The 26,589-nt window shown below is 35.4% G+C and overlaps 2 protein-coding genes across 2 annotated transcripts; both read left to right on the top strand.

Annotated features, from left to right (window-relative positions):
- Positions 1-294: 294 nt before the first annotated feature.
- LOC131014528 (MADS-box protein SOC1-like) lies at positions 295-10,734 on the top strand. The gene is made up of 8 exons (XM_057942521.1): positions 295-756; positions 846-1,040; positions 5,346-5,424; positions 8,619-8,680; positions 8,829-8,928; positions 9,034-9,075; positions 9,172-9,213; positions 10,367-10,734. The coding sequence occupies exons 2-8, from the start codon at positions 859-861 to the stop codon at positions 10,493-10,495; spliced, it is 636 nt and encodes a 211-aa protein (XP_057798504.1). The 5' UTR covers positions 295-756; positions 846-858; the 3' UTR covers positions 10,496-10,734.
- An 11,541-nt stretch (positions 10,735-22,275) lies between these two features.
- On the top strand, positions 22,276-26,148 carry LOC131019022 (uncharacterized). Its single transcript, XM_057947709.1, has 2 exons — positions 22,276-22,810; positions 26,057-26,148. The coding sequence occupies exons 1-2, from the start codon at positions 22,276-22,278 to the stop codon at positions 26,146-26,148; spliced, it is 627 nt and encodes a 208-aa protein (XP_057803692.1).
- The last annotated feature ends 441 nt before the right edge of the window (positions 26,149-26,589 follow it).

Genomic DNA, 26,589 nt, shown 5'->3' with positions numbered 1-26,589 from the left:
CAACTTTTACTTTAATATGTAAACTGGGATTTATCAAGCTTCAAGCATTTCCATAAAATAGCTGTAAAAATAACTTTTTCCCACGCTCATCATTCTTTACCATTTGCTAAAACAAGATATTGCTAGAAAAATGATTCCTTTTTTCCTTTTTCTTCTTTTTATTTTTGTGGGCATTTCCTTTTTTGTGGGTAAGACTTGAGGGGGAGAGAGAGAGAGAGACAAGGAGAATAACAGATTTATGGATGAATACGGAAAGAATGGGTTATGTGGTCTCAAAATAAAGAGATTTCTTTGTCAATTGCCTTCAGAGTTTTGGGTAAAAAAATTTAAGATCCTTGCTGTCTCTGTGATGCTCATTCATTTTTTTTTGCCACTGGAGTGTAAATTCCCATTCCCTTTTCCATGTACCATTTTCAGCTAATTCGTACGTGCTTATTAATGTATGTTATTGGGAGAATATATATATAATCACACAGTAACATTTGATTTTCAGCTTTCTCTTATCTATGATTTTTGGTTGACCATATAGTTAGAGAGAGAGAGAGAGAGTTTGCTCAACAGAATATATATAGATAGCTAGCTAGGCTGTATATAGCTTCTTCTCTTGCTTTAATGGAGGGATTGAATAAGTACTTTTAATTACTAGGGTTTCTAGAGCGGGGTGTGTGTTTACACTAATTAACCACTCTCTTCTCTTGTGCCTCTATAATTTTATTTAAAGGGCTTCCTCCATTTCAAGATCTTACTGTTTCTCCGGTGAGATTTGGAGTTGCAGTGACACTGACTCATATCTTGTATTTTTGTTGTTCAATATTTAACAAAAAAAAGAATTACTTATTGTGCAGTACATAAATAGAAATGGTGAGGGGGAAGGTTCAAATGAAACGAATCGAGAATGCATCAAGCCGGCAGGTGACCTTCTCGAAGCGTCGAAACGGGCTGTTGAAGAAGGCGTATGAGCTCTCCGTTCTTTGCGACGCCGACGTCGCTTTAATCATCTTCTCTTCTAAAGGAAGGCTCTATGAATTCTCCAGCTCCAAGTAAGTTCCTTTCGATTTTCTTTATATCTATGCCTTGGTATATTGGGATGCACTATTATATTGTGCTTGATGAATATTAAAAACTAATTAGAGTACGAATTGCATCGGTAACATATAAATCTTTTATTCAAGGGTTTTGTGCTGTCAGAGTCTGTGCCGACTGCTCGGATATATATTTATTCAAGAATTCACTTAGATTAATTTGCCTATATGTTATCGAGACACACACTTCCGTTACTAGCATTTTATGTGCTACTAGAACCCTACTTCTTTTGTTGCCCTCGACGCATGACTATGTAAAAAAAATTGTACAATTATATTCTAATCCAAACAAATTTGCATTGCAGTATCCGGAAACCTGGATATCGTTTATAACTGAATTACTTTATGTTGAGAGAAAATACATTCATAGCTGTGCATACTTTGCCTTCAATTTACATCATGTACTATTTGCCTTTTAATGAAGGAATAAGTTGATTAATTAACTTCCAAGTTTTTTAAAAGATTCAATCTCACTTTTTTTTTTCTTTCAAAAGATCCTCCTTTGTACACATAATCTATTATCATATATAAAATCTTTCATGTAGACTCCGCACATTGGGAACACATATTCAAACTCTAATAAGACACTTTTGTAAGGGTAAAATTGTCTAAATTATATGTGGGGTAATGTCCAAAAATAGAAAGTGCATATATTTGAGGAACGTATCAAAAAGGAAATAATGCATATTTTTAGGGGACAAAAAGAGTGTTATATATATACTCCCTCCGTCCCTCAATTTCATGCCCTTATGAGAGTGATACGGGTTTTAGTAAAGTTATTGATAGTGTTGTAAATGGAACAAGAGTTTCATCTTTATGAGAGTGTTAAAGTGATTAAAGTGGATTAAATGTCCCCCCTTTTATGGTGTTATTTGGAATATTTTTACTAAAAATAGAAAGATACATAAAATTGAGGGCAAACTAAAATGACAAAAGAGACATGAAAGTGTTATTTGCTATATGAATCCATCCATTAATGTAGATTAGCCATTTTGAAATACTCCTTCCGTCCATAAAAAATAGTTCTGTTTCAGGGTGAACACAAATTTTAATAAAGTTGTTGTAAGTAGAATAAAGATACAATATGTAGGGATATTGTTAGTACAAAAAATTAGAGTAAAAATACATTATTAATTAAAAAAATAGAATAAAGGTACAATTGATAGTTAAATAAAAGAGAGAATGTATTATGTGATAGTTCAAAAGGTGAAATGAAACTTTTTGTGGGAAAAAGGTAGGTAGGATTCTCTTTCGTGGCCGAAGGTAGTACTAGCTAGATAGTTTTAGTCATTTTCATTACTTATACTCCATCCCCCAATAACTTTCTAGGAGGGATGAGCACAGGTTTTAAGACGAAAAAGTGAAAATGAGAAAAAATTAAGGTACATGGTGACAATATGAAAAGTAAGAATAAATTAGATATTATAATTGGGTATAGTCTAAAAAAAAAAAAGTTTTTTTTGGGACAATCCAAAAAAAAAGTTGTGAACTTATTTGGGGGACGTAGGGAATAATATATTTACTTTGCAGGTAAAACTAGTTGTGCGCTGCCTTGCTTGTGGAATTGCATATTATAGTTATTTTTTTTATATAAATCTAAAAATAATGGATTGGGATTCTGTAGGATTTTAAAGGACTTTAAAAAGTCCATGGATTTTAAAGGACTTTCGAAATTCATAGACTACGCCTGGAGTCGCGTGGAGTTTAGAGGAATCCATCGAAATCTCAAGTCTAAAGCTCGGATTTCGTCCTTTGTATTTTTTTTATTTTTTTATTTACAAATCCATCAGAATCCTTGGATTGTCAAAATCGATGAAATGTTGAATACCACCTGATTTTAAAAGACTTTAAAAAATCTGGTTTCAATACCTTTGGATTTTAAAAAATCTGGATTGAATACCTCTGGATTTTAAAAGACTTTTAAAAGTCTGGATTGAATACACCCAAACTTTTGAAATCCTTTAAAATCCTATAGAATCTCAATCCAATACACCCCCCTAATATTTTTTATCGTTTAATGTTTATTATTTGTATTTATGCAAATCTACACATTTTTTCTTTTTATACAAAACTAATTACATATCTTATACTATTAATTAATAGATTTATATCGTGTGATCTAAAAATAAATGTGATATTAGAAAAATAGATTTCATTATATACAACTTTTAAAGTAGAACTACAATTGAGAATTTTCATTATGTATTCATGTAGTGCTATTTGAAATGGTACGCATATATTATTTATATATACACATATTTTATTTTTATATTTTTAAATTAGTATATTATAAGAAAATTTTAAAATTGTATAATTAATTTTACACATCTATTAAATTTTAAATGTATTAATATTAAAACATGCATGAGTGAGTTAAAAAGAAAGAGTTTGAAATAATATAGAGATATGAAAAGATAGGTTTTAATGAGTCTCAACCCTTAGTTTGCATATGTGCTTTCAAGGGTTCTTTCTAGGTTATTTTTCTTTTCTTTATATATATATATAATCGTCTTTTAATTAATACAGATATGAAATGATTCGGGTCTTAAAAAATTATAGAAAATGAAAGACTCTTAATTTGGGCAGCGTTTTATGGAAAAAAAATAATACTAAACAAAAATTTAAGCATTCATTTTGGCGAGAAAGTTCAAATCCACCACTTTATTTTTTGATTTATTCATCAAAATGAAATGACTTGTTCACTACTGTTAAGACTAATTCTCAATTTTTACATTATCTGTGAATTTTCAATTAATCATCTCTCTCTATATGTGTGTGTGTGTCTGCATATATTTTACAATGACGCTATCATTCAATCAATGTTTATGCTATGATTATGCAAATGTACGAAAAGCTGTATATCTCCGGCGAAGTAAAGCTGCTTCATGCATCACTGTGTCCTCATTAAAGATTAAAGTAGTATTCCAAATGCAATTAACGTTAGCTCTACTTATGTGATAATATTGAGGTCTTCAAATTCTAAGGTTATCGATTTTTTTGGGGGTTTTTTACTAGAACATAAGAGTATATGAATTTGAAAGTCTGTCTGCTATTTATTTTCACACATCAGCTTGGGTTTGTTATGGAATGACGACTTGATGGACTTAACTGCATTATGTTTTGATTGTGCTAATCTTTTTGCATTTATCCTAGAGATTATGGCTGTCCTTCAAAGTCCATCTTCGTTGCATTTGAGATATATGATTGATACTTTGCAGTAAAATCTGTTCATGGATCAAGGTTTTCCTTTGTATTTCAGCTACATATGAAGGATGTACTAATTTTTAGTCTCATATGAATGTATAAAGATTAGAAAAATGATTGGTTTCAATAGATAAATGTGCACACACACGAACACATACTCCACTCGCCTCATATTTTAGTATCTATTTAAAAATGACACGTGTTTTAATAAAGTGGTTAAATGTTGTTAGTGGAATAAAGGTCTCACATTTATGAGAGTGTTAAAGTGATTAAAGTGGAGTAATAATCTCACATACTTTTATTAAAAATAGAAATACTCCATCCGTCCCACTAATTTAGTCCCCTTTCACTTTTCACACATATTAAGAAAATGCATTTAATCTTATTTTTAAAAAAATACTATTTTTTATGTTTTTATTTCTTATACTTTTATTTATTATTTTCACACATCATTTTCACATTTAAGTGAAACATTAGAGAAGGTTAGTTTAGTAAAATAATATTTTTATATAATATTAATTAAAAAAGTGGACTATCTTTTTGGGACATCCCAAAATAGAATAAGAAGGGACTAATGTCATGGGATGAAGGGAGTAGATATATACCAAAATATGAGACAGACTAAACTAGAAAGATAGATACTAAAAGCTGGGTTTTAATAAATAGACATAATTGACCACGATACGAATTTTAATAAAAAGTTATTTAAAATATTGATAATGGTGAAAGGGTCCCATATATTAGAAGGATAAATAGATTTTGGGTAAAAGGGTAAATAGACATAATTGACCACGATACGGATTTTGGTGAAAGTGTCCCGTATTGTTAAATAGATTTTGGGTAAATAGTGTAAGTTAAAAAAGTAAAATTATGTGCGAGTTAATGTTTAAAAATAGAGTATGTATAAATTTGAGGAACATACCAAAAAGAAAATATATGCATGAATACAAGAGACGGAGAGAATATTTATTTTAACTTGTGAATCATCTGTGGAATATTGTGTTACTTTGAATCTATATAATTAATAGGCTAATAGCTGCTCATCTACGCATTATTCAGCATGCAGAAATCAATTGAGAGATATATGGAAGTTACAAAAGATCGTATTTCAGGCGTGGAAATGGAACAGAACATGCAGGTTTGACCTCACTTCCTCCCAAAATATCTTCGTACGTGGTATTTCATCTTATGATTAAAACGTTGTGTTTTATAGTAGTATAACATAAAAATGTTGTCATTTTCTTCCTTTAAAATTACGTTATTCGAATCTTATTGCTTGCAACATATCATGTAAGATGAATAAAACAATGTCACTTATTATTTATTTATTTTTTTTACTTTGGAGGAGGGGGGAGCGGTTGGGTTTGAACCATGAATCTCACTGTTCGTAGACAGGAGTTCGCACCGCTTGGTGTCTCCTTGAGGATAAACAATGTCACTTATATATCATGTGAAACACGACGCTTTAATTATTGGCCGAAATGCTACATAATAAAATTTCGGCGTCTACATAAGAATAATTGTTGAAATTTTGATTCCGGCCAGTTTCCAAAATTTGAAAGTTTATATAATAATTGACTAAAAAATAATATGAATTAAAAATCAAAATTTAGATATATTTCGCTTACTTACATACGATTACTCTATATTATATATTACTTTTTGTGTAGGTATATTTGTCTTTGTAGTATCGAAATTGATATAATTCACCATTAACCCCTTCAGATATTATAGGTCAAAACAATTAGTTTTCTTTAGTGAAATCTCAGACAAGACATTAATTAAAAAGATGGGCGATTCTGGGCTCTGCACGGGATGGTCAATTAGAATATATAGATCCATATAAATATATACATAATAATTAAAACCTTTAAGACTATTGAATCATTTAATATAGCGCAACAGGGTCATCATTTATAAAATCTTGATCTATAATCGATTTCTCTCAGCAGTAGGCCCAGTAAATTTTTGGTTTAGAATTTAGGTCCAGCGATTTTTTTGTCCATTGAAGCCCATCATTTTTTTATCTGTTGTAGGTCCAGTGGTTTTTCTATTAAATTAGTTTTATAATCTTTTCAAACCAGACACCTCTGCTTTCCTTTTCTAAAATTTCTTTCTTTTATACTCTCTTTTCTAATTTTTTTTCAGCAGACTTTTAATTCTAGATCAAAGTAATTTCTTTAAAGTTTTTAAATATGTTTTATACCTTCAATTTTTTGTTTTATTATAATTAATAGTTTTAACTGATGAATTATAATTTTGTATTTGCGTTGTATGTATTAATCATGGACATACTAAGTCCATCATATTCATATAAAAATTGCTGGTGCGATTTTTCCTTTCTAAATTTTTATACTATTTGATTACTCCTATTATTTATATATTACTATGTTTATATGTTTAAAGGAATGACATAGTTATTTATATATTTATGAAGTAATTTGACAAAAAGATTATGTGGGCTCGAAAGGAAAGAACCTGAGCCCCAAAAAAAATGTAGAAATAGGTCAAAGAAGAAGTTTAAGAATTGAATAGGAAATTATTAGCCAGAATTTTTGTGCTAAGGAACGTCAAAAAAGAAAAGATATGGGTCTAAGGAATAAAATATTCTATATATACATACTTTTAGTATTTTATTAAGTAAGAAACTATAGAGAATAAAATGAGGGCTAAAAATATAATCACGGTGACATTAATTATCAAAGCATTCAAACGTTAAAATTTCCTTCGATGTTCTGCTCAAACTTTTAAAGTTATTTTAATGAAAATACTTTTTATTCATTTTGTGTTTGACATATACTCACGTATCGATCGGTGTCCAAATTAGGACATTGTCCCACGTATATAAAATTTTCTTAAGAAATCTATCTGATACTCGAATATACACTCATGTTTCCATGTAAGGGATTATGTCAAGTTTGGTCATGCTAGTTATTACAGTTCCGTTCACCTACCCACCGTGGGCACGCATTAACGTGCTCACAGATGATGTGGCAATGCCACATAAGAAAGAGAATTAATCATATTCAACTACAATTAAGATTACCTTTAATAATGTATTCATTATATAGAATTTTTTTATTTTTAGTCTCATTACCATAAATACGAATTAACTTAACTATTATAATATAATTAAGCTTAACAATACAATAATTCGTAATAAGAATATTGCTTCATAAAAATGGGAGAATGTTATACCACAGAATGACGGCATTGACGAGTACCCAAAATTGATTGGAGAAGAAGATAAGCCGGTGAAGAGAACCTTGTCTTCATCTAATTGTTGACGTACCAGCAGAAAGTCTTTCACTTCAAACTTTATCGGCTCCTTCCAAATAATCTTGATGAGATTGATGGTTTATCCCTTCAAAAAACAAAGATTCGTAGAGAAAAGAAACATTTGAGGGGAAGTTTAAAAACTCATGGGAATATGGCACTGGAAATATCTCACTACTATTTCCTTGTATTTCATTTTGTCAATTATTAACATAGCTTTCTATCAACTTCAGCTGATGCATACATTGATAAATTGGTTACAGAGCAGTAGATTGTTAACAACACAAGTTATTATGGTTGAGGCTTATTTTATGATCGGCAGGTTCGGGTTTTCTGTGTGTGTGTGGTGTTTTGAATTCTAATTTGATGGGGTTTTGTATCTTGGGGGTTTTGCAGAATGATGGACAAGCTAACTTGATTTAATTCTCATTACAAATTATTGTAGTTGTTAAGCTTAATTATATTATAATTGTTAAGTTAATTCTTATTTATGGTAATGAGACTAAAAATAAAAAATTTCTATATAATGAATACATTATTAAAGGTAATCTTAATTGTAGTTGAATATGATTAATTCTCTTTCTTATGTGGCATTGCCACGTCATCTGTGGGCACATTAACACGTGCCCACGGTGGGTAGGTGAACGGGACTGCTAGTTATTATCCTCAACATATAGATTTTAGCACTTCTTTTCCTATGGCCTTCATGGAAATATTGTACAGATGTAGCATATATTATGTTCATGTACACTCACAACAAAATGAATATATATATATATATAGTGCTTATGAATTTTGACTTAATTTCTTAATTAGTTAATTTAAAAGAAAACGGCTGACTCTATCACCAAGTCCAGATATCTGCTACTCACACACAAAACAAGATTATCTAACTAACTGCAGATTAAGAAAGATAACAAATATATACATGCAGCAAAGCACCCTGCATCCAGTTCCAACGGCATCTAAAAGCTGTTATAACAATTTGCTATGCAGTCCTCTCACTCTTGTTAATTGCTGCTAAGTTCTCATTTGTATGCATCAACATTACTGCAGCGCATAAAGAATGAAGCAGCATTCATGGCGAAGAAGATAGAGCTACTCGAGAATTCCCAACGGTAGCTTCTCTTCTTTAGCTCACATTTATTCTCTTGAACAGCTGTTTGTTTTGGGTGATCCATCACTTACTTTGATGGATTATTTCGATTCACTAATATCCTTATTAAGTACTCTCAATCTTACATATTATCACCCCAACGTCGTCAGGATGCTTTTAGGGCATAATCTGGGGTGGTGCTCCATGGATGAACTTGAAGAAATCGAGAACCGGCTCGAAAGAAGTCTTAAGAGCATAAGGGCCCAAAAGGTAGATGCACATAATATGTTATCTTCAAAATTTCACCAACTTAGATATCTATACAGGCTCAAATAAATTCTTATATATATGCTCGTCCTTAAATATATATTCCAGGTTCAATTATTCAATGAGGAAACAGAAAAATTGATAAAAAAGGTGTGATGACTCTTACCTTTTTTTTTTTTTTTCTACTCTTCTTTTCCCTTGATATATAGTTCATGCATGCTTCATCAGTTTCTGTATTAATTTCAGGAGAAGTTTCTATTAGATGAGAACCAAAACCTCCTGCAAAAGGTAACATGTTTATTGTTGTTGTTAGGTTGCAGCAAAATGTTTTAGTAGTGACAATTTTTGAAGTATTGTGATTTATAAATATTACTACAAATAATATTGTCATATTTTGAGATGAGTACGTACAAAAATAAAACCATGCATGTCACAGAGTTTAATGACATTTAAGAATGCAACTAATTTTGTGACATGTAAAGGTGTAGTTATTTTTGTGACATGTGAAAGCGTAATTATTTTTTATGACTATTTATAATTAGTTTTTGAAAAAAAGTAGTCTTTTAATAATTAAAGTAATATAATAAAATTTGTGAGTGTATGTGTGAGAACTATATTGTGACATCTATGTGTAATAAAAATATTTTGTAATAGCTTTAATAGCAAATTTAGTTATATGGATATATGTCATAAAATTTGTTACATTTTTAAATCTGACAAAATTTACTAATATTTTTATGTGTAACAAAAGTATATGGCATAATGTGTGGTGTAGCTCAACTTTGTTAGACTTAAAGATATAACAAATTTTGTGACATCTCTTAGTGTCACTACTAGTCAATTTTATTGCAATGGTAGTTGGGTCGTTATAGTTTTATATATGTTGTATTAATGTAGGGTGCGTTATTTTTTATTGTAAATTTATCATAGGAAAATGAGGGATAAATAAAATTTCACCCTTTAAATTATTCCTTTTTTACCCTCTCATTTCCTACTTGACCCTTATTCATTTCTCATTTTCACTACAAAGGAGTGATAATATTATCCCTCAAAAAATGGTGTAATAATATTATCCCTCATTTGTAGTGAAAATGGTAAATGAGTAAGGGTCAAATAGGAAATAAGGAAAAAGAAATGAAGGATTTAAAGGGTGAAATTTTGATTATTCTTTATTTTTTTCATGATAAATTTAAAATCAAAGAGAACGTACCCTAAATCTAAACTGGATTTGAAATGGCCTGGCCTTTTTATCATTTTGATCATTTAGATATTAGTAACATGCAATTTTAGATATAGGTCTCCTTTCATGATTGACGATTGATACGTATATATATTTTTTAGACATTTCAAAATTTGTGTATACTATTGTAATATTTCAGTCATGCATGCAATATTTATGATAAATATGGGGGGAAAAGAAAGACTAAATGATTGGCTGCAGATTGGATTGAAGCTACAGCATGCAGCAGAAATGCAGAAAGGAATTGGGAGTTACGGTAGAAGCGTAGTGAGATCGGAGGCGGTGACGACGGAATTGTTTATTGGCCTCCCAACGCCCTGCAGGAATTAATTAATTACCGATGCCGATCAGGTTTACATTACCCATACAATTAATAACAATTATTTCTAGATAGTTACGTCTTAACAAATAAGTCCAATTAATAATTAGTCAAATATTAGCTCCCTAATAAATTATCTAGCTTGAGTTTGCCTCAACTAAGGTCAACTTACTAAACTCGAGCTAGAGCTATTATTTTGTCGGGTTATTCAATTCAGATCAATCGAATTAGACTTTTACCTATTTCATAATTTCTCACTCTTTCTCTGAATCTTGGATGTATATATAATATGTTTGACACCTTTTCCTTTTTGGTCTTTGTTTAACTGAATATGTCGATGACTTTCGAATTAAAGGCAAATAAAAAAAAGGAAAAGAAAAATGAGTAGTTTTTGCTTTGCGCATATTCTAGAGTTATATATGGTTGCAGCGTCAATAATTTAATTTAATTTAATTGGGAGTAATTATGTTATTGTAAATGTCATTCAATAATATTGTAATAGCAATATATTTATATACTGATTATACTACGTGGTTCTCGTTTAGAATTGTTTGTCATTTTTAAGTGTCATATGTAAATTAATTATTGTTTTGTAATTAAGGTGTATATATAAGAAACAATATATAGTTCCAACGTGTATATATAAAGAAAAGCATGTCTCCTCGCTAGGGTTTCCTCACGAAACCCTAGTTGCCGTCTCTATGAATTCGTCGGAGTTGGGCACTGTCACCGGCTCCAGCATGCCACAGAGTTTCCCCAAAGTCTCGACTAACTTCGATCCGCTTCCACGAGGTCAAGTTACGGCTGCCCCATCGTTTGATCTGCCTAGGACTGCGTCGCCTAGGGGCTCTCCGAAGACTGCGGTTTCACGGGGCTCACCATCGAAATCCCTCATGAATGAAAATATTGCTATCCCACAGCAATTGCCAAAACCTACCTATGCCGCGGTGATGGGTCCGAAGCCACCACGCAAACCGGATATCCCTGCCCATTCTTTTTTTGCGTTAAAACCTACTAAGCAAGGAGATGAGTTTTCTCTTAACATACCTTCGGCGCTGTACCAAAAACAGGTGGCGGAATTCAAGTTTGCTCTCATTGGTCGGCTTCTTATGAAAAAAGGCCAGAAACCAAAGCCGACGCTGGAAATAAAGTCTGAGTTGAATAGCATCTGGAATATACAGAATGATTGGCAATTGATTCCGATGGGTAAGGGATTTTTTACTTTGAAATTTGGAAACGAAGAAGACAAATTACGGGTGAAGCAACGTAACTTTTGGGAGTTGGCATCTGGCACGATTAGAATTCGTGCATGGGAAAAAGTTTTTGATCCCTATCGTGAGGTGTCTTCGTTATGTCAAGTTTAGGTTAGGATTTATAATCTTCCGGTGGAATGTTGGCATCCTGAAATCATTACGGGGATTGCAAGTCACATAGGGCTTCCTATCAAAATTGATAATGCTTCGGCTCATGGATCCTACGGACATTTTGCTAGGGTTTTAATTGAAGTGGATCTTGCCGTTCAATTATGTGATTCGTTGAGAATTAACTGCGATGAAGGCCCGTTCTATGTGGAGTTCAGCTATGAGCAGTTGCCTCATTATTGTACGCGATGTAAAATCACTGGTCATTATATTGCTCGATGCAAGAAAGGAGAATCCCGTGGTGAAAAAAATGAAAATAGGGTTCGACAGTCTCCGGTTGAACGGGAGGCGGGGGAGGACACTATGGCAATAGGAAAGGTCTTGGAACAGTGGAAAGCTAAAACGATGGACAAGGGAGTGGACAGTAGAAACGCTGATGATCTGTATGGTCCTGACTTGCTCGAAAACATCCTTGTGAGGGTGGATACGGAGGGTTTGGAAAGACAGATGGAAAAAGACAAGGAGTTTTTGGAGGATAAGAGTATTAATGAAAATGGGGAATCTGATGTTGAGACCATTTTTGAGGAGGAACTGCAGTCGAACATGGCCCTTGAGAAGTTGGCGGAGGGTGAGCCATCTGGGATGCTGGAGGGAACGCATGTTGAGAATGCGGTGGAGGATAGTCCCCCGACCAGAGAGGAGAAAGCGGAGGAGGAGAGGCCGCCAGATGTTCCGATTAAGAGAGGAAAATTAGTAGAGGAAACGCAAATGATAGTTGTGGCAGCGGAGGTTCTGCAGGAGCAATCGGAACAAATGAATGATTTGGTTCCGCCCCCGGTTAAAAAACGGGGCAGACCGTCAGGGTCTACAAATCGGAAAATTGTCCCTTCTGATGATAGTATAAAAGTGAGATTGAGGAAACCTGAACAAAAAGGGGGGCAACAAAACAGAGCAGCTTCACCGTCGGAGATCATTATCAACAAAAAATTATCTGAGGCTGTCGCGGCGGGACATAGTCCAAGGGATTTTGTTATCAGGCAAGAGAAAAACTCGAGTGCTCAAACTATGGACAATATCTCTGCAAAGAGGTGGGCTAAGGAAGTGGAGAGGGAGGATGCCCGATCCACATCGAATTAGTTTTTCTCATGAATGTGATGGTTTGGAACGTCCGGGGGCTCACGGATGAATCTAAATTGATTCTTAACGAGCATTGTCGCTCGTTTTCTCCTTTGATTTTGGGTATCATTGAGCCCAAAGTTAAGTTCTCTAAGATTCCTTCTTCGTTTTGGAAGTCGCTTAATCTTATTCCCTGTCATCAAAATACTAGGACTAACAAGCGTTCTAATATTTGGTGCTTTGTTCATCCTGATGCAGTGGCTCAGGTGATCTTTTCCTTTGAGCAGGCGATCATAATTGAGTGTGTTTGGAACAACTTCAAGTTTAAGGCTGTTGTTGTTCACGGTGCGAATACGTATATCCTCCGGCGTCGGCTTTGGCTGGATTTGCTGGATCATATTTCGGGCTCGGTGGTTTTCATTGGGGATTTCAACGCTGTTAAAGGTGCCCATGAAAGAAGTAGTGCTTGTCTTCCTAATTCCAGTTCTTGCAGGGAATTTCGTGAGTTTATTGATACCACCGGTTTTATTGAGCCGCCTAAAGTTGCTGAAATAGAAATTTTATTGAAAAAAGAAAAGTTCAAATCCCTTGAAAGCACAAACGAAAGAAAACGACAAAGCAACGAAAAAAACCAAAACAACGAAACGGGAGGAGGCGGAAAGTCAACCTCAGAAGCTCCGGCCGAACCATTGCCCCTAGGATAGCCAGCCTCCAAAAACCTGAACCAGAACCCAAAAGCAAAAGCAATGCTGAAAGACACATGAGTGCGAGCCAGCAAGAGTAAGAGAAAAATTGATCGTCCTCGTAGAACGAGTCATCGTCGTCCAGCATATCTCCCCATCTCTTAGAAACTACAGCCGACATAGCTCGAGCTGCGTCTGAAGAAGAAGAGCGAACCACATAATTGTGCATAAGCGCTCCTCCAGACTGAGCATTTGGCACTTTATTCAAGAACTCCACCGGCAACGGAGTGTCAAGAACGGCGCCCTTATTCCTGAGCCGACTTTTTATACTGTCAATCGGATTCGGTGGATCTTGCGGACGTTCCATACCCTTTTTAGGTCGACCCGGTCGACGCTTAGGGTTGTCAACGAGCATTTGCATCCCCTGACTAACCTGCTCCTCTAATTTGCTAATACGACTAGCCAACTCATCCTGATTAGGATGTGTAGGCTCAATGACCAACCGAGAAGCAGAATCATCTACCATGTCCATGGATGGAACCACGGCAGACTGTATTATGACCTCCTTATGCTGCCCAAACTTCGCAACGTCCTGCAGTGTAGAACCCTCAGACCCGGCCGTGTCCTCCCTCTGTGGTCGCGTTGCCGAGCTTGCGGCCTCGCGATCATTTGCAATGATCTCCTCATCCACGGATCTGTCAGAATCCTCCATAACAACCGTGTCCTCCTTGCAAGTTGGTCTTAAGTATACTTGGTCTGGAAGGCGCTTTATGCCTTCGCATGTGGAGTCGACCATTGATAAAGCTCTGATTTCGGAGGAGTTTGCGGCCTCTTTGAATTCTTGTCATTCTCAGGTTCTGCCTAGAGTCACTTCGGATCATTCTCCGATTTTACTTAAGTGTGAGACAGCTATGAATATTGGGCCTCGGTTTTTTAAATTCTTGAATATGTGGACGATGCATGAGGGCTTCCAAGATATGGTGGCTGAGTCGTGGGCTATAGAAGTGGACAGCAGATGTCCTATTTTCTCGGTGATGATGAAGCTTAAGAGGCTCCGTGGGACCTTGAAGAGCTGGAACAGGAACGTGTTTAGGCAGGTGGATTGTCGGCTTAAGGATCTGAATGAGGACCTCCTGGAGGTTCAGAATCAAATTGCTTCGGTGGGTTACAATGACGATCTGTTTGAGAGAGAGGTCTCGATGCAAGCTAAAATCAACACAACTCTGTCCAGGAAAAATAGTTTACTGCAGCAGAAAGCTCGGGTTAAATGGTTGAATGATGGGGACCGGAATTCTGCCTTCTTTCACACGATGCTTAAATACAAGAAAAAGCCGCATGCTATTTCGCACCTCACGATTGCGGATGGAATGGTGTATGATCAGAGTGCAATCAGCCAACATATTGTTGATTATTTCTCTTCTTTGTTTCAGGAGAACAATACTCAGGAGGTTGACATTGTTGCTATAGAGGCGTCTATCGACCATGTGGTGGATGAGCATCATAATAGACTCCTAACTAGAATTCCTGAGGAGGACGAGATTACTGCTGCTGTCTTCGCTATGGATAGTTCTAGCTCACCTGGCCCCGATGGTTTTTCGGGGAATTTTTCCAATCGTGTTGGGGGATTATAAAGGTGGACATCTGGAGAGCGGTTAGAGCTTTCTTCCAGAATGCTTATCTTCCGAATGGATGTAATTCCAGCTTCATGGTGTTGTTGCCGAAAAAGGATGTGGTTAATTCGGTCACGGATCTTAGGCCTATCGTTCTTTCCAACTTTTTCTATAAAATCATCCCCAAGATTTTAGCGAATCGTCTTAGTTTGGTGGCTGCTAAATTTGTGACGATGAATCAGTTTGGGTTTATTAGCGGCCGCTCTATCCATGACTGCATCATGCTCGGATCGGAGGGAGTTAATTGTATGAGGCGAACTGGTGGTGGTCGGAATATGGCTTGCAAAATTGATATAACCAAAGCCTTTGATACGCTTCGGTGGGACTTCATTTTCAAGGTGTTGCGTGTGGCTGGTTATGACGCTCAATTTATTCGCTGGATTGAGATTCTTCTTAAGTCAGTCAGGCTCTCCATTCTTTACAATGGTAAAACCCACGGTTATTTTGTATGTTCTCGTGGGGTTAAGCAAGGGGACCCGCTTTCTCCTCTCTTATTTGGTATTGCAGAGGATGTTTTGAGCTCTCTTTTTGCGAATTGTGTGGCGTCGGGTCATCTGGTCCCTATGAAGATGACTCGCTCTTCGTATTTTCCCACGCATCTTCTCTACGCGGATGATATCTTGATCTTCTGCAAGGCAACTATTGATAATGCGTCTACTATTAAGAAGATCCTCGACTTTTATGACTCGCTTTCTGGTCAAATTTATAGCCCGGCAAAGTCGAACATCTTCTATTCGGATAAAGTGCCTTCTCATCTTAAGCGGGCGATTGGGATTACGGTGGATTTTAAGATTGGTTCGTTGCCTTGCATTTATCTTGGCGTTCCTCTCTTTGTGGGGCGTGTTCGTTCTTCCTATCTTCGGAATATTCATGATAAGATTGTGAATAAGTTCTCTAGATGGCGCGGTAAGCAACTTTCGATGGCGGGTAGAATTTGCTTGGTTAAATCGGTGATCCAAAGGTCTTTAACTCATTCTATGATGATTTATAGATGGCCCCGTGCGTTGCTTAAGGAGTTAGATGCGAAGTGTCACAATTTCATATGGACCGGGGATGCTGATAAAACCCCAGTTTGCACGGTGGCTTGGGCGCGGGTTTGCGCTATCAAGGAGGAAGGAGGGCTGGGCATCCGTTTCTTCACGACTATGAATCGTTCCTTTCTTATGAAAGGAGCTTGGAACATTTTATGTGGGCAGGGTTTTGGTTATAATATGATGAAAGAAAGATATCTAAAGCCTTTTGGACAGTTGAGAGTTGTGATGGCTCCCTCTTCGGTGTGGAATGGTCTTCGTAATGAGATTAGTCAGTTACTTCACGACTCTTATTGTTATATTGGTACTGGAACTCACATTAATTTTTGGACTGAAGATTGGTTAGGATATCGTGTCGCGGATAAATGTGGTGTGCCCCGCTACGTGCATGAGTTTCTCTCCCATTCGGTGGCGGATTATTTTCACGATGGGATTTGGCATTTTACGCAATCTTTTGTGGATTCCTTCCCAGAGGTTGTTTGTGATATTCTCCTTCTCCCTATCGGAGATGATGAAGACATGAGATTTTGGAAGCCATCTCTTAATGGTAATGTAACAGCTGCTCTTGCTTTTGAACAAAATTGCCATCGTTTTCCGAAGGTTAAATGGGGAAGCTGGATCTGGGAAAAGCATATTCCTATCAGGAGATCTCTTATTTGCTGGCGTATCCTTCATGGGCGTATGCCGACGTTGGATCGGTTCATTAAATATGGGCTCATTATGCCTAATCATTGCGCGCTCTGTATGGATGGAGGGGAATCCATGGATCATGTTTTCTGGAGCTGTTCTAAGGTTCAATGGTGTGGAGCAATTTTCTGGAATGGTTTAATCGAACTCATCTGCTCTGCTGCGTTGACATACACGGTTTCCTTATTGCTGCCTGAAATCAGAAAGATATGAGTACGCAGTTGGCGTGCTATTGGAAAGTTGGAATCATTACTTGTTTATGGAGTATTTGGAGCCACAGGAACTCATGCATCTTTGAGGAGGATAAATTCTGTTGGAGATGTGTTTTAAAATCGATAAGGGTTGCTTATTTGGAGACTGAATGTAATTTCAGGAAAGTGGGGCACATGCGGAATTCTTGTTAGGAGTTAATGATTCTTCGGAAAATTGACATTAAAGCGAGGGCGGCTATGCCTCCTGAGTTTGTAAACGTTTATTGGTGGCCTCCTTCACAGAACTGGATTAAAGTTAATACTGATGGTTCGGCGTTAGGAGCTCCGGGTAAGATTTCAGCTGGTGGAGTGTTCAGAGATAAATTTAGCTGGGTTCGGGGTTGCTTCCATATCAAAGGAGGTATCGGTTTCGCTTTCGAAGCGGAACTCCTTGCTGCTATCACGGCAATTAAAATTGCTCACTCACGCAGCTGGAAACATTTATGGATCGAATCGGATTCAACTTATATTGTTCAACTGCTACAATCCCGTTCAAGCGCTGTTCCTTGGCGGTTTGCAGCTCAATGGAAGAGAGTGTTATTACTTCTTAAGAGTTTCGAGCTTCATGTGACTCACATCTTCCGGGAAGGGAATAAAGTGGCTGATATCCTCGCTAATAATGATCGGCATGAAGGGTGGTGGCCTCATGAAATTGAGGTGATCCAAGCAGCTGTTCGTCAGGATATGTCTTGTCATAGCCATGTGCGTATGGTCTCTCATTTTTAGCGTTTGGAGTTGCTGTGTCGTGGACCTCTGCGGCATCTGGTCTTGGGTCGGCGGCGGTTGCTGGGCCACGTGTGTCAGTTTGCTGCATGGTCTGATGTGCGTGGAGGGTGCTGGAGGCTCGGTTGGGAGCTGCGTGGGAATGGGTAGGCATGGCGGCGTGCATGGTGGGGGAGTTCTCGTGCTTTTTTGGTTCTTGATTTCCAGCTCCTCGTATAGCTTGGAGTTCGGCTCCTGTTTTCTGTTGTTGGGTCTTTTTGCTTTCGTTCTTTTGTTTCGATGCTTGGGTGCCGGGGTTATTTAGGGGCAATGGTTCGGCCGGAGCTTCTGAAATAACTCCATCTCAGCTCCCTTGCATCTTTTTTGTACGAGTACTCTTTTTTCCTTGATAAGGTTTTCCCTCTCGGGTTTTCTTATTAAGGTTTTAACGAGGCTCGGCCCTTAGTCTGCTTTTTCTGTGCTTTCAAGGGTTTTTGTTCTCTGTTTTCTCTTTTTCTCTTTTAATAAAATTTTAAGTTAATATATAAGAAACTAGGTAAATAGCTTGGTTATTATTGGGCATATTTTTGGGCCGGTGGACGATTTCGTGCATATAGTAAAGGGGTGACTCTATTTGTAGCCCACAATTTACTCTTTGTAGCCTTTTATTTGTTATAATATTAAAAATAGGGATTATAGCCAAAAAATACACGAACTTTGATAAAAGTTGCAATTTTCACCTGAACTTTCAAATTGGCCAAAATATACCTGAACTTATATTTTTTGTTGTAAATTTCATCTCGACGGAGTTCAATCATTGCAAGTTCAGGTGAAATTTTGGCTAATTTTAAAGTTTAGGTGAAAATTGCAACTTTTATCAAAGTTCGTGTATTTTTTGACTATAATCCCTTAAAAATATTTATAGTAGACTATTTAACCCCTTAGCCCCATTTTTTCTTTCTTTCTTCACGTGATCTTAGCCCTTAAAATTTTCTGAAAATAGTCTGCTCTTAAACTCTTACACTTCTTCTTTTCTCCTTTTTGACTATTTCTATATCTTTTTATCATATTCTTCATTTTGGCTATCATGTAATCAGAAAGTGACAGCAAGCTCTCGTTTGATTCATGCTCAATAATAATAATAACAATAAAATGATAAAACACAATGTCAGAACAAGATATATTTTTTGATATTTCTAAATATGCTTTCTTAATCATTGTATTCGACAACTTTTTCTATTATCAAAATATATTTCCCCACTTAATTCCATCAACGACAAAGCTTCTTCATTGTATTTGTTATCTTCCAAATGTAAATTTAATCATGCCTACCACTTGTTCGACGAAATTACCCAACCAATTCCAATAAGATCATGATTCGTTTTTTAATTTCCATCAGGATATAGCATCACAACTGCAAGATTTCACTCATCCATCTCCCATCTTCTAATTTGCGCTCTCGCTTATTCTAGACCCACTCCTAATTCTTTCATGGTCTTCACAATCAGAGTTATTATAATAAGGATGTTTACTTTTTCTTTCAAACTTTTCCTTGGGATGTTTTAGTTTTCTTATCTCTTTTTTAAGCTATAGCACTTTCCATCATTTTCTTCATCAATATGATCCTGTGACTTCACTCCAGAAAACAAGTTTCTTCCCAAATAGCGAAATTTAGAAAGCTTGAGTTTCGATCCAATTCTTCTATGTCCAATTTCTCAAGCAAAGTAAACATTTCAAAGTCCCAGAGTTCATATGTTCGATTATCGACTGAGATGTAGGTCAAGGTCATTAGCGGAAGGCATCCTGCAGATTGATGTGTGTAGTTTGATAGGAGTTTTAATTTTAAGTATTACTTTAGGATTCAGTGAGAGATTTGAAGAGATTCACGGCTGTGATTATAAGATAAGATTGTAAATTCAAAATTATTTTATATTTTTATTATAAATAGGGGGCTATAGAGAGTAAAATATGGGCTATGAATAGAATCACCCATAGTAAAGATATCAATTAGGGTGATTTTATTCTTGGGTGATTCTATTTATAGCCCCCATTTTACTCCTTATAGCCCTTTTTTAAAATATTAATTATAATTAATTAAGAATTTACTATTTTATCCTATGTTGTGTAGCCTCCAAATTTTATTAAATTTTAAATTAATTCATCACTTCAATTTCATAACCCCATTTGAAATTGAAGAAATTTCATAGCACCCCCATTTGAAGTTGAAGAAATTTCACTGTCATGGTTTACAAGAGGAAGACCACCAGAATCCTTCTTCACTTGATCACCATTCCCAACTTTTCCCCTCTTCTTTCTTCACAACACATATTCTTGTTCTTGTTAAAATAAGGGGAAACAACAATTTCGGGTTTGATCTTTTCCAAATTCCTATTAATTTTTCTCCTCTTTTTCCTCTTATTCTCATCTCCATCTTTCCCTAACACTGTTAATCTGATCTCTGCCGCCATCACCAGCAGGGAAAGGCTTAATTCTACAGCCCAGTTTGTCTCTGCTCTCATCCGAGCCAGACGACTGAGCCGGAATTGGAAGACCTTCACTTTTCCAAAGTTTCCATGTGGATTTTGAAAATGTGACGCTTATTTTAATTTAATTATTGAGGGCTATAAATTAAAGGATAAAATAGTAAATTTATAATTATTTATTATTTTTTTATATAAGAGGCTATAAAGAGTAAAATGAGGGCTATGAATAGAATCTCCCTTTATTCATAGCTCCTGTTTTAGTCAATATAGCCCCCTTATAATAATAATAATAATAATAATAATAATAATAATAATAATAATAATAATAAATAATTATAAATTTATTATTTTATTTTATAATATGTGGCCTTCAAAATTAAATATTCTATAATTATAAATTAGTTATTTTCTATTTTAATTTAGTTTTATTTATTATTTTGTCCACAAGAATAGTCATAAAAGTAAGTATAATCCAAACTCTTTTTAGTGACACTGTAACTAGAGAAGTTACAATTGTTGTCTTGTAAAATTGACCATGAACTTACCGCTAACTAAAAGTAAATTGTGGGCATAAGACTACAAATTTATTTACGCAAAATTAAATGACAACTTCGCCGATCCCATAGGTCCCACTTAGAACATCCTACTTTCCTATTTAGATTATCCCACTTGAAATGACCTGCACTTAACAAATACTCCCTTCGTCCGTCAAAAGTGGACCACTTTTACTATATTGGGCGTCCGCAAAGATAGAAATTGTCTCACCATTCACTTTAATCTTTTATCCTTACAAACACTCTTTATTTACAAAAAAATCACTCCAAATTCAATCTCAACCACACATCTCATAAAGTGGTGGGACCCTTTCTCTACTACATCAAAATTATCACCAATTTTATTAAATTCCGTGCCCAGCCAAAGTGGTCCACTTTTAGCGGACGGAGGGAGTAATAATAATAATATTCTCAATATAACTTATAAATTTCACAATATGTGATTAAAAAAAAAAATCTTTACATTCTCAATCTTACTTAATTTGATATAAATACCTCAAAATTAGTTTCTTTTTTCAAATTTATTATAAACAACTCACTTTATAATTAAACAAAAAATACCAGTGCTCAAAATAGATAAAATGTTTTGGATGAGATGGAGGAAATATGATATTGATATACTCCCTCCGTCCCGGCCAAGACGCTACATTTGCTTTTCGGCACGGGATTTAAGGAGTTGTAGATTAATGTTTTAAGTGCATAAGAGCATCACCAACGCTGGGTGCGAAGGCCGGATCGAACCCGGCCTATCGCACCCAGCGGCGTTGCTGCACCCGGGTGCGAAAGGAGTGGGGCGATGGAACGCACCAGGCTGCTGTGGGAGCGAAGGAGGGGGCGTGTTTACACGCGCCCCTTTTCAAACCAAAAAAAAAGGAAAATTGAAAAAAAAAAATTAAAATCGGCAGTAGCCGTTTTTTCTATCCGTTTTTTTGTATCCGTTGGCTTTTTTTTTTTTTAATTCTTGGCACCTCTATATATATATATCAACAAATACCTCAAACATTCATCATTCTCCTCATTTTCTTCTTCATCTTCTACTTATATTATTTCAACAAATAGCAATGGAAGACGATTGGAGCAACTATTGGCGTGAACACCCTCAAAATCCATCCCCCGGTGAATCAAATGCTTCCAGGCAAGGATTCTCGCCGTTCACGCAAGAATCGAATGCCTTTCAAGCGGCGGCCACAAATTTGAACCCCCGCTTTGCCGCCGTTGCCGACCCCGAGCCCGACGTGGAGGAGATTGCTTCTATGCCGGCGGCCACCAAACGTAGCAACTATTATCCGCCAGAAACGGTGCTAATTTGTCGTTTGTATCTCGAGCACACCCACGACTCTGTGGTGGGTGTCGACCAAAAAGGGGCGAAGTTTTGGGGCTCCCTCTGCACCCAATACAACGCTGAAAAGCCCCGAGGATCTATTTCACGCGACGTCTCGCAAATCAAATCTCACTTTCAACGGGTGGCGAAGGATTCCAAGAGGTTTGAGGCCATGCACAAAAGATGTCACGATCAATGGAAATCAGGCATGAGTGATGGTCAAATCGTGGAGCAAGCAGAGGCAATGTGGCTAGCCGAGTACCGTGTTCCGTTCCGGTATCCGCATGCATGGAAGATCTTGCGCGAGTCCAAGAAATTTGCAAGTCTCGGCGAGGATGTCCACTCCGATGTCCATTCGGACAAACGATTAAAGGGCTCCGACGGTCTTCCCACAACGACTTCTAGCGACGCGAGTATCTCCACCCGGCCCCAAGGGCAAAAGGCGGCCAAGAGAGACAAACGGAAAGGCAAGAAAAAGGCCGAAGAGACGTCGGAGGATAACCAAAAAGCTCTCGGGTACATGGCGAATATGGTGACTGCAATGGAAACGTTCTCCCAAGTTCAACGTGACCTCGCCGATAGCATGTTGATGAGCCGGGACACCTCTCAAATGAATCCCGACGAATTGGCGTTTCACATGTGCAAGGTGGCGGAGATCAAGCAACGAAACAACATCCACTAGATTTTTAGGATTTTTTATTTTATGTTTGTTTTAATTTAAGTAATTTAGGATTTTAATTTCTTGTATTGCAACTTTAATTCAATCAATGTAGGATTTGAATTTGAATTCAATGAAATTTAAATTTATCAATTATTGTAAATTTAAAATGAAAACTAGAATAAAACTATATCAAAAATAAAATAAAATTTATTGCACCCAAGTGAGTGCAATACCATTGTTGGAGTGGGTGCAAGGGTTGTTGATGCTCTAATAATAAAGTGATAAAGTAGGAGAGAGAAAGTAATAAAGTGATAAAGTAAGAAAGAGAAGGTAATAAAGTGATAAAGTAAGAGAGAGAATATAATAAAGAAATACTTAATTAGTGTTAATTAAGTGTTTAAAATTCCTTATTTTTGCCAAATATAGAAATGTAGCATCTTCGTTGGGACGGCCCGAAAAGGAATATGTAGCATCTTGAACGGGACGGAGGGAGTATTATAAAAACGTCTTAGGTGTTAAAGTGTAATTTTATCATTTATATATGCATGTATAATTGTATATTGACAACACTACGCTTAAAAAATCAAATTTATATAATAAAGGGGGAAAATGTGAGAGAGAGTTGAAATTGACTAAATATAACTAATGATTATGCAGCCTATTTCGTATAATAGGACTGACATAGAGCTCCGTGAGATTTGGACTTAACAATTTGTACGAATAATAGTTTTAATAATCATAGCTTTTTGTGGGTCCATGTCATGCGAAAGTAGGCTATGAGTCCACTTATTATCATTTTCTTATTAAACTTGCGCGATAAATAATTTATACTCCATTCCTCCCATAAAATATGCAAAGTATAAAATGACATGAATTTTAAAAAATCCTATAAAATAGAGTATAAGTGAAGAAAAAATTTCACATTAATTATGATATTTAATAAAAGAATTATTAGTATAAATAAAGTATGCATATTTTTATGAGACGAACGAAAAAAAAAAACTATGCATATTTTTATGAGACAGATGGAATAGTATTTAAGAAAAAAAAAATACTTTTTCAGTCCATAAAAAAAGTCACACTATAAATGATATAGATTTTAATAAATACAATAAGTAAAATTGTAAGTGAACTAAAAATCTTATTTTAAATGTGAGTGAAGTAATTTGTATAGACTCTACTATTAAGAGCATCTTCAGTGGACAATTAATCCAGCATTAGATCGAGCCACTCGCTTAGTCACACAACTGCTAGCGCATCGGCTAATTCAAAGCGGAGCCGTAGGGGAGAGCCGGGTGCAAAGGTAATTATGCGGGGTGCATGCATTCGCCTCATCTATCTTTTTTTTTTGTATAATTCTAATTTTAATTAATTGTAGCTTCATTTTTTATAGTGTACTACATATTATAAAAAAAAACTTACGTTTTTAGATGTGGGATACAATAGAAAATCAACTTCATGTACCTTATCTTATAAAAGTGTATTGCATATTGTAGAGAAGCATGCACTTTCGACATAGGATACAATACAAAATCAATTTCATGTACCTTCTTCTTTTATAGTGTATTGCACATTGCAGAGAAATATATACTTTTCGATGTGGGATACAATACAAAATTAGTTTTTTAAATTCTTTTAATTTTTTTACTTAATTTTAATTTTTTTATTTTAAAATTTAAAACTTTTTCAATTCTTTTTAATTTAATTTTTTATTTTAATTATTCTAATTGTAAAACTTTAAGTTTAATAAAAAAAATTATTTTAAAGTTCAATATTTATTTTAAGTATTGTATGTTATTTTAATTAATGTAATGTTGAAATTTAATTTTAATAAAATGTTGAAATTGAAAATTCAAGAGTTAAAATAGAAGTGGAGAAATTAGAGCCCATTTTAAAACCAAGGAATAGAGAGTGGAGGCTCTAAGTTAATGACCACCTCTTACAGACACTTTTTAGAGCCTCCCATTAGAAATGCTCTATGAGCACCCACAACGCATGGGTGATAGCTTGTGCCTTGCTCTTTCTCGTGCCGGCACGTTCAGCGATTTTGGCTTGTGCGTGGAAGCACGCACTATTTAATTTTAAAAAAAAATCTGATTTGAAGGAGCACATTTGGTCTCTTTTTAGTTCGATTGAGCCATAAAAAAATTATTGTAATTTTAATTTTTATTATTGTATTTTATTTTATTTTAATTAATGTAATGTTGGAATTTAATTTTAATGAAATGTTGAATTTTAAAATAGAAGAGTAAAAATGGAATAAAATGAAAATGAAGATTATAGCAACTCTCATAGAGTTAATGCACTTGAGAGGGGATGCGCTATGGTGGCGCCTCCCACTGTAGATGCTTTAAGTGGAAAAATTTTGGTGGACGAATCGAAAAAGAAATTGTGGCAAATTTTTGTAGACGGAGAGAGTATATAAATATAAATAATTTTAGAGTTTATAATTTGTAATAAAATTATTGGTGTATGGGGGGAGGAGGTATGAATACACTAGCTATCAACTTTTCGTTGTTTTCTCGTTTTCTTAGAGTATTGAATAATTTGCTGATAATGAGTCAGTAACTAAATAAAAAGTCTCCTAACTAATAGCAATCTTACTAAAGCATCAACTAAGTTAACTATTAGCAGTTTAGACAAACGCGAGATCCGGTTCAATATATCATGCGGAATTTTGGTGGACTACGAGACTCGCTATGTTCAAAAATCTTTTCTTAGATTTTCACATCAATTGACTTTAGTCAATCTGATGTGGTTTTGATAAACAATTTATGCAGGTGCAGTTTATAATGTATGAGGTCAGCTTCCTGAAAGGTTTTGCAAATAAAATAAGTTTGAAACCTAAGTTCAGACTGTAAAGCACAATTGATTTTCTTTTACCGAAGCCTTATTTACTTAACAATAGTAAGTTTAGCAAGGTAAGCATGCATGCAACATGATAATAAAAGAAAACTTAGGTACAAGATACAAATATTTTTACGTGGCTCGAAGCAACTTCTATTTCATCTACGATCCTGAACCTTAGGGTAATCCGTTAACCTTGACTTAGCAATTTCCGTGGTTGCAATCACATACATAGCAATTTTCACTGTTGCAGTCCCGTTGACAATTTACGTTGTTGCGATCCCGTTGCTCGCCTAGTTTTAAACTTATCACTCGAAGCTTACTACTCGTCGACTTCTCCTTACTTCTTCACTTTATCTATACAACTTTGTGAGAGGTTGGGGTGGGGGAGAGGGTTTATCCAACTAAATGAACACATTGTTACAAGGAAGAACAATTTTTGAAGATCAATGCTAAGCTTAGGATATATGTTTACATTGAAAATGTCTAGTCTAGGAACTACAAATATAATCACAAGTTATTCACTTGAAATTTATAATAAAGTTCTAGTTCCTATTCATGGAGGTTGTTGATTTCTAAGAATTAATGAATTTTATCAATACACAGAAATTTCTTGTTTACCACCATCACCACCACGCGTTTGTTTATTATCTGATGTATATATAGACCGAATAATGAATTTAGCCGTTGGACAGAGCCTTCTTCAAATTATGATACGTTGTTCTCTTTGCATTCTTC

Source organism: Salvia miltiorrhiza, chromosome 3 (genome assembly GCF_028751815.1).
Source record: "Salvia miltiorrhiza cultivar Shanhuang (shh) chromosome 3, IMPLAD_Smil_shh, whole genome shotgun sequence".
Taxonomy (NCBI): domain Eukaryota; kingdom Viridiplantae; phylum Streptophyta; class Magnoliopsida; order Lamiales; family Lamiaceae; genus Salvia; species Salvia miltiorrhiza.
The sequence above is the reverse complement of the archived record's forward strand: the minus strand, read 5'-3'. Positions and strand labels throughout refer to the sequence as shown.

What these genes read in the sequence shown, in the direction of transcription:
- LOC131014528 (XM_057942521.1), top strand. Translation starts at nt 859, where the DNA reads ATGGTGAGGGGGAAGGTTCAAATGAAACGAATCGAGAATGCATCAAGC. An exon ending in CAGAAAAATTGATAAAAAAG is followed by an intron (nt 9,076 to 9,171) that starts GTGTGATGACTC and finishes TATTAATTTCAG; the next exon opens with GAGAAGTTTCTATTAGATGA. An exon ending in ACCAAAACCTCCTGCAAAAG is followed by an intron (nt 9,214 to 10,366) that starts GTAACATGTTTA and finishes GATTGGCTGCAG; the next exon opens with ATTGGATTGAAGCTACAGCA.
- LOC131019022 (XM_057947709.1), top strand. Translation starts at nt 22,276, where the DNA reads ATGCCGGCGGCCACCAAACGTAGCAACTATTATCCGCCAGAAACGGTG. An exon ending in CAAGAGAGACAAACGGAAAG is followed by an intron (nt 22,811 to 26,056) that starts GCAAGAAAAAGG and finishes ACCTTGACTTAG; the next exon opens with CAATTTCCGTGGTTGCAATC.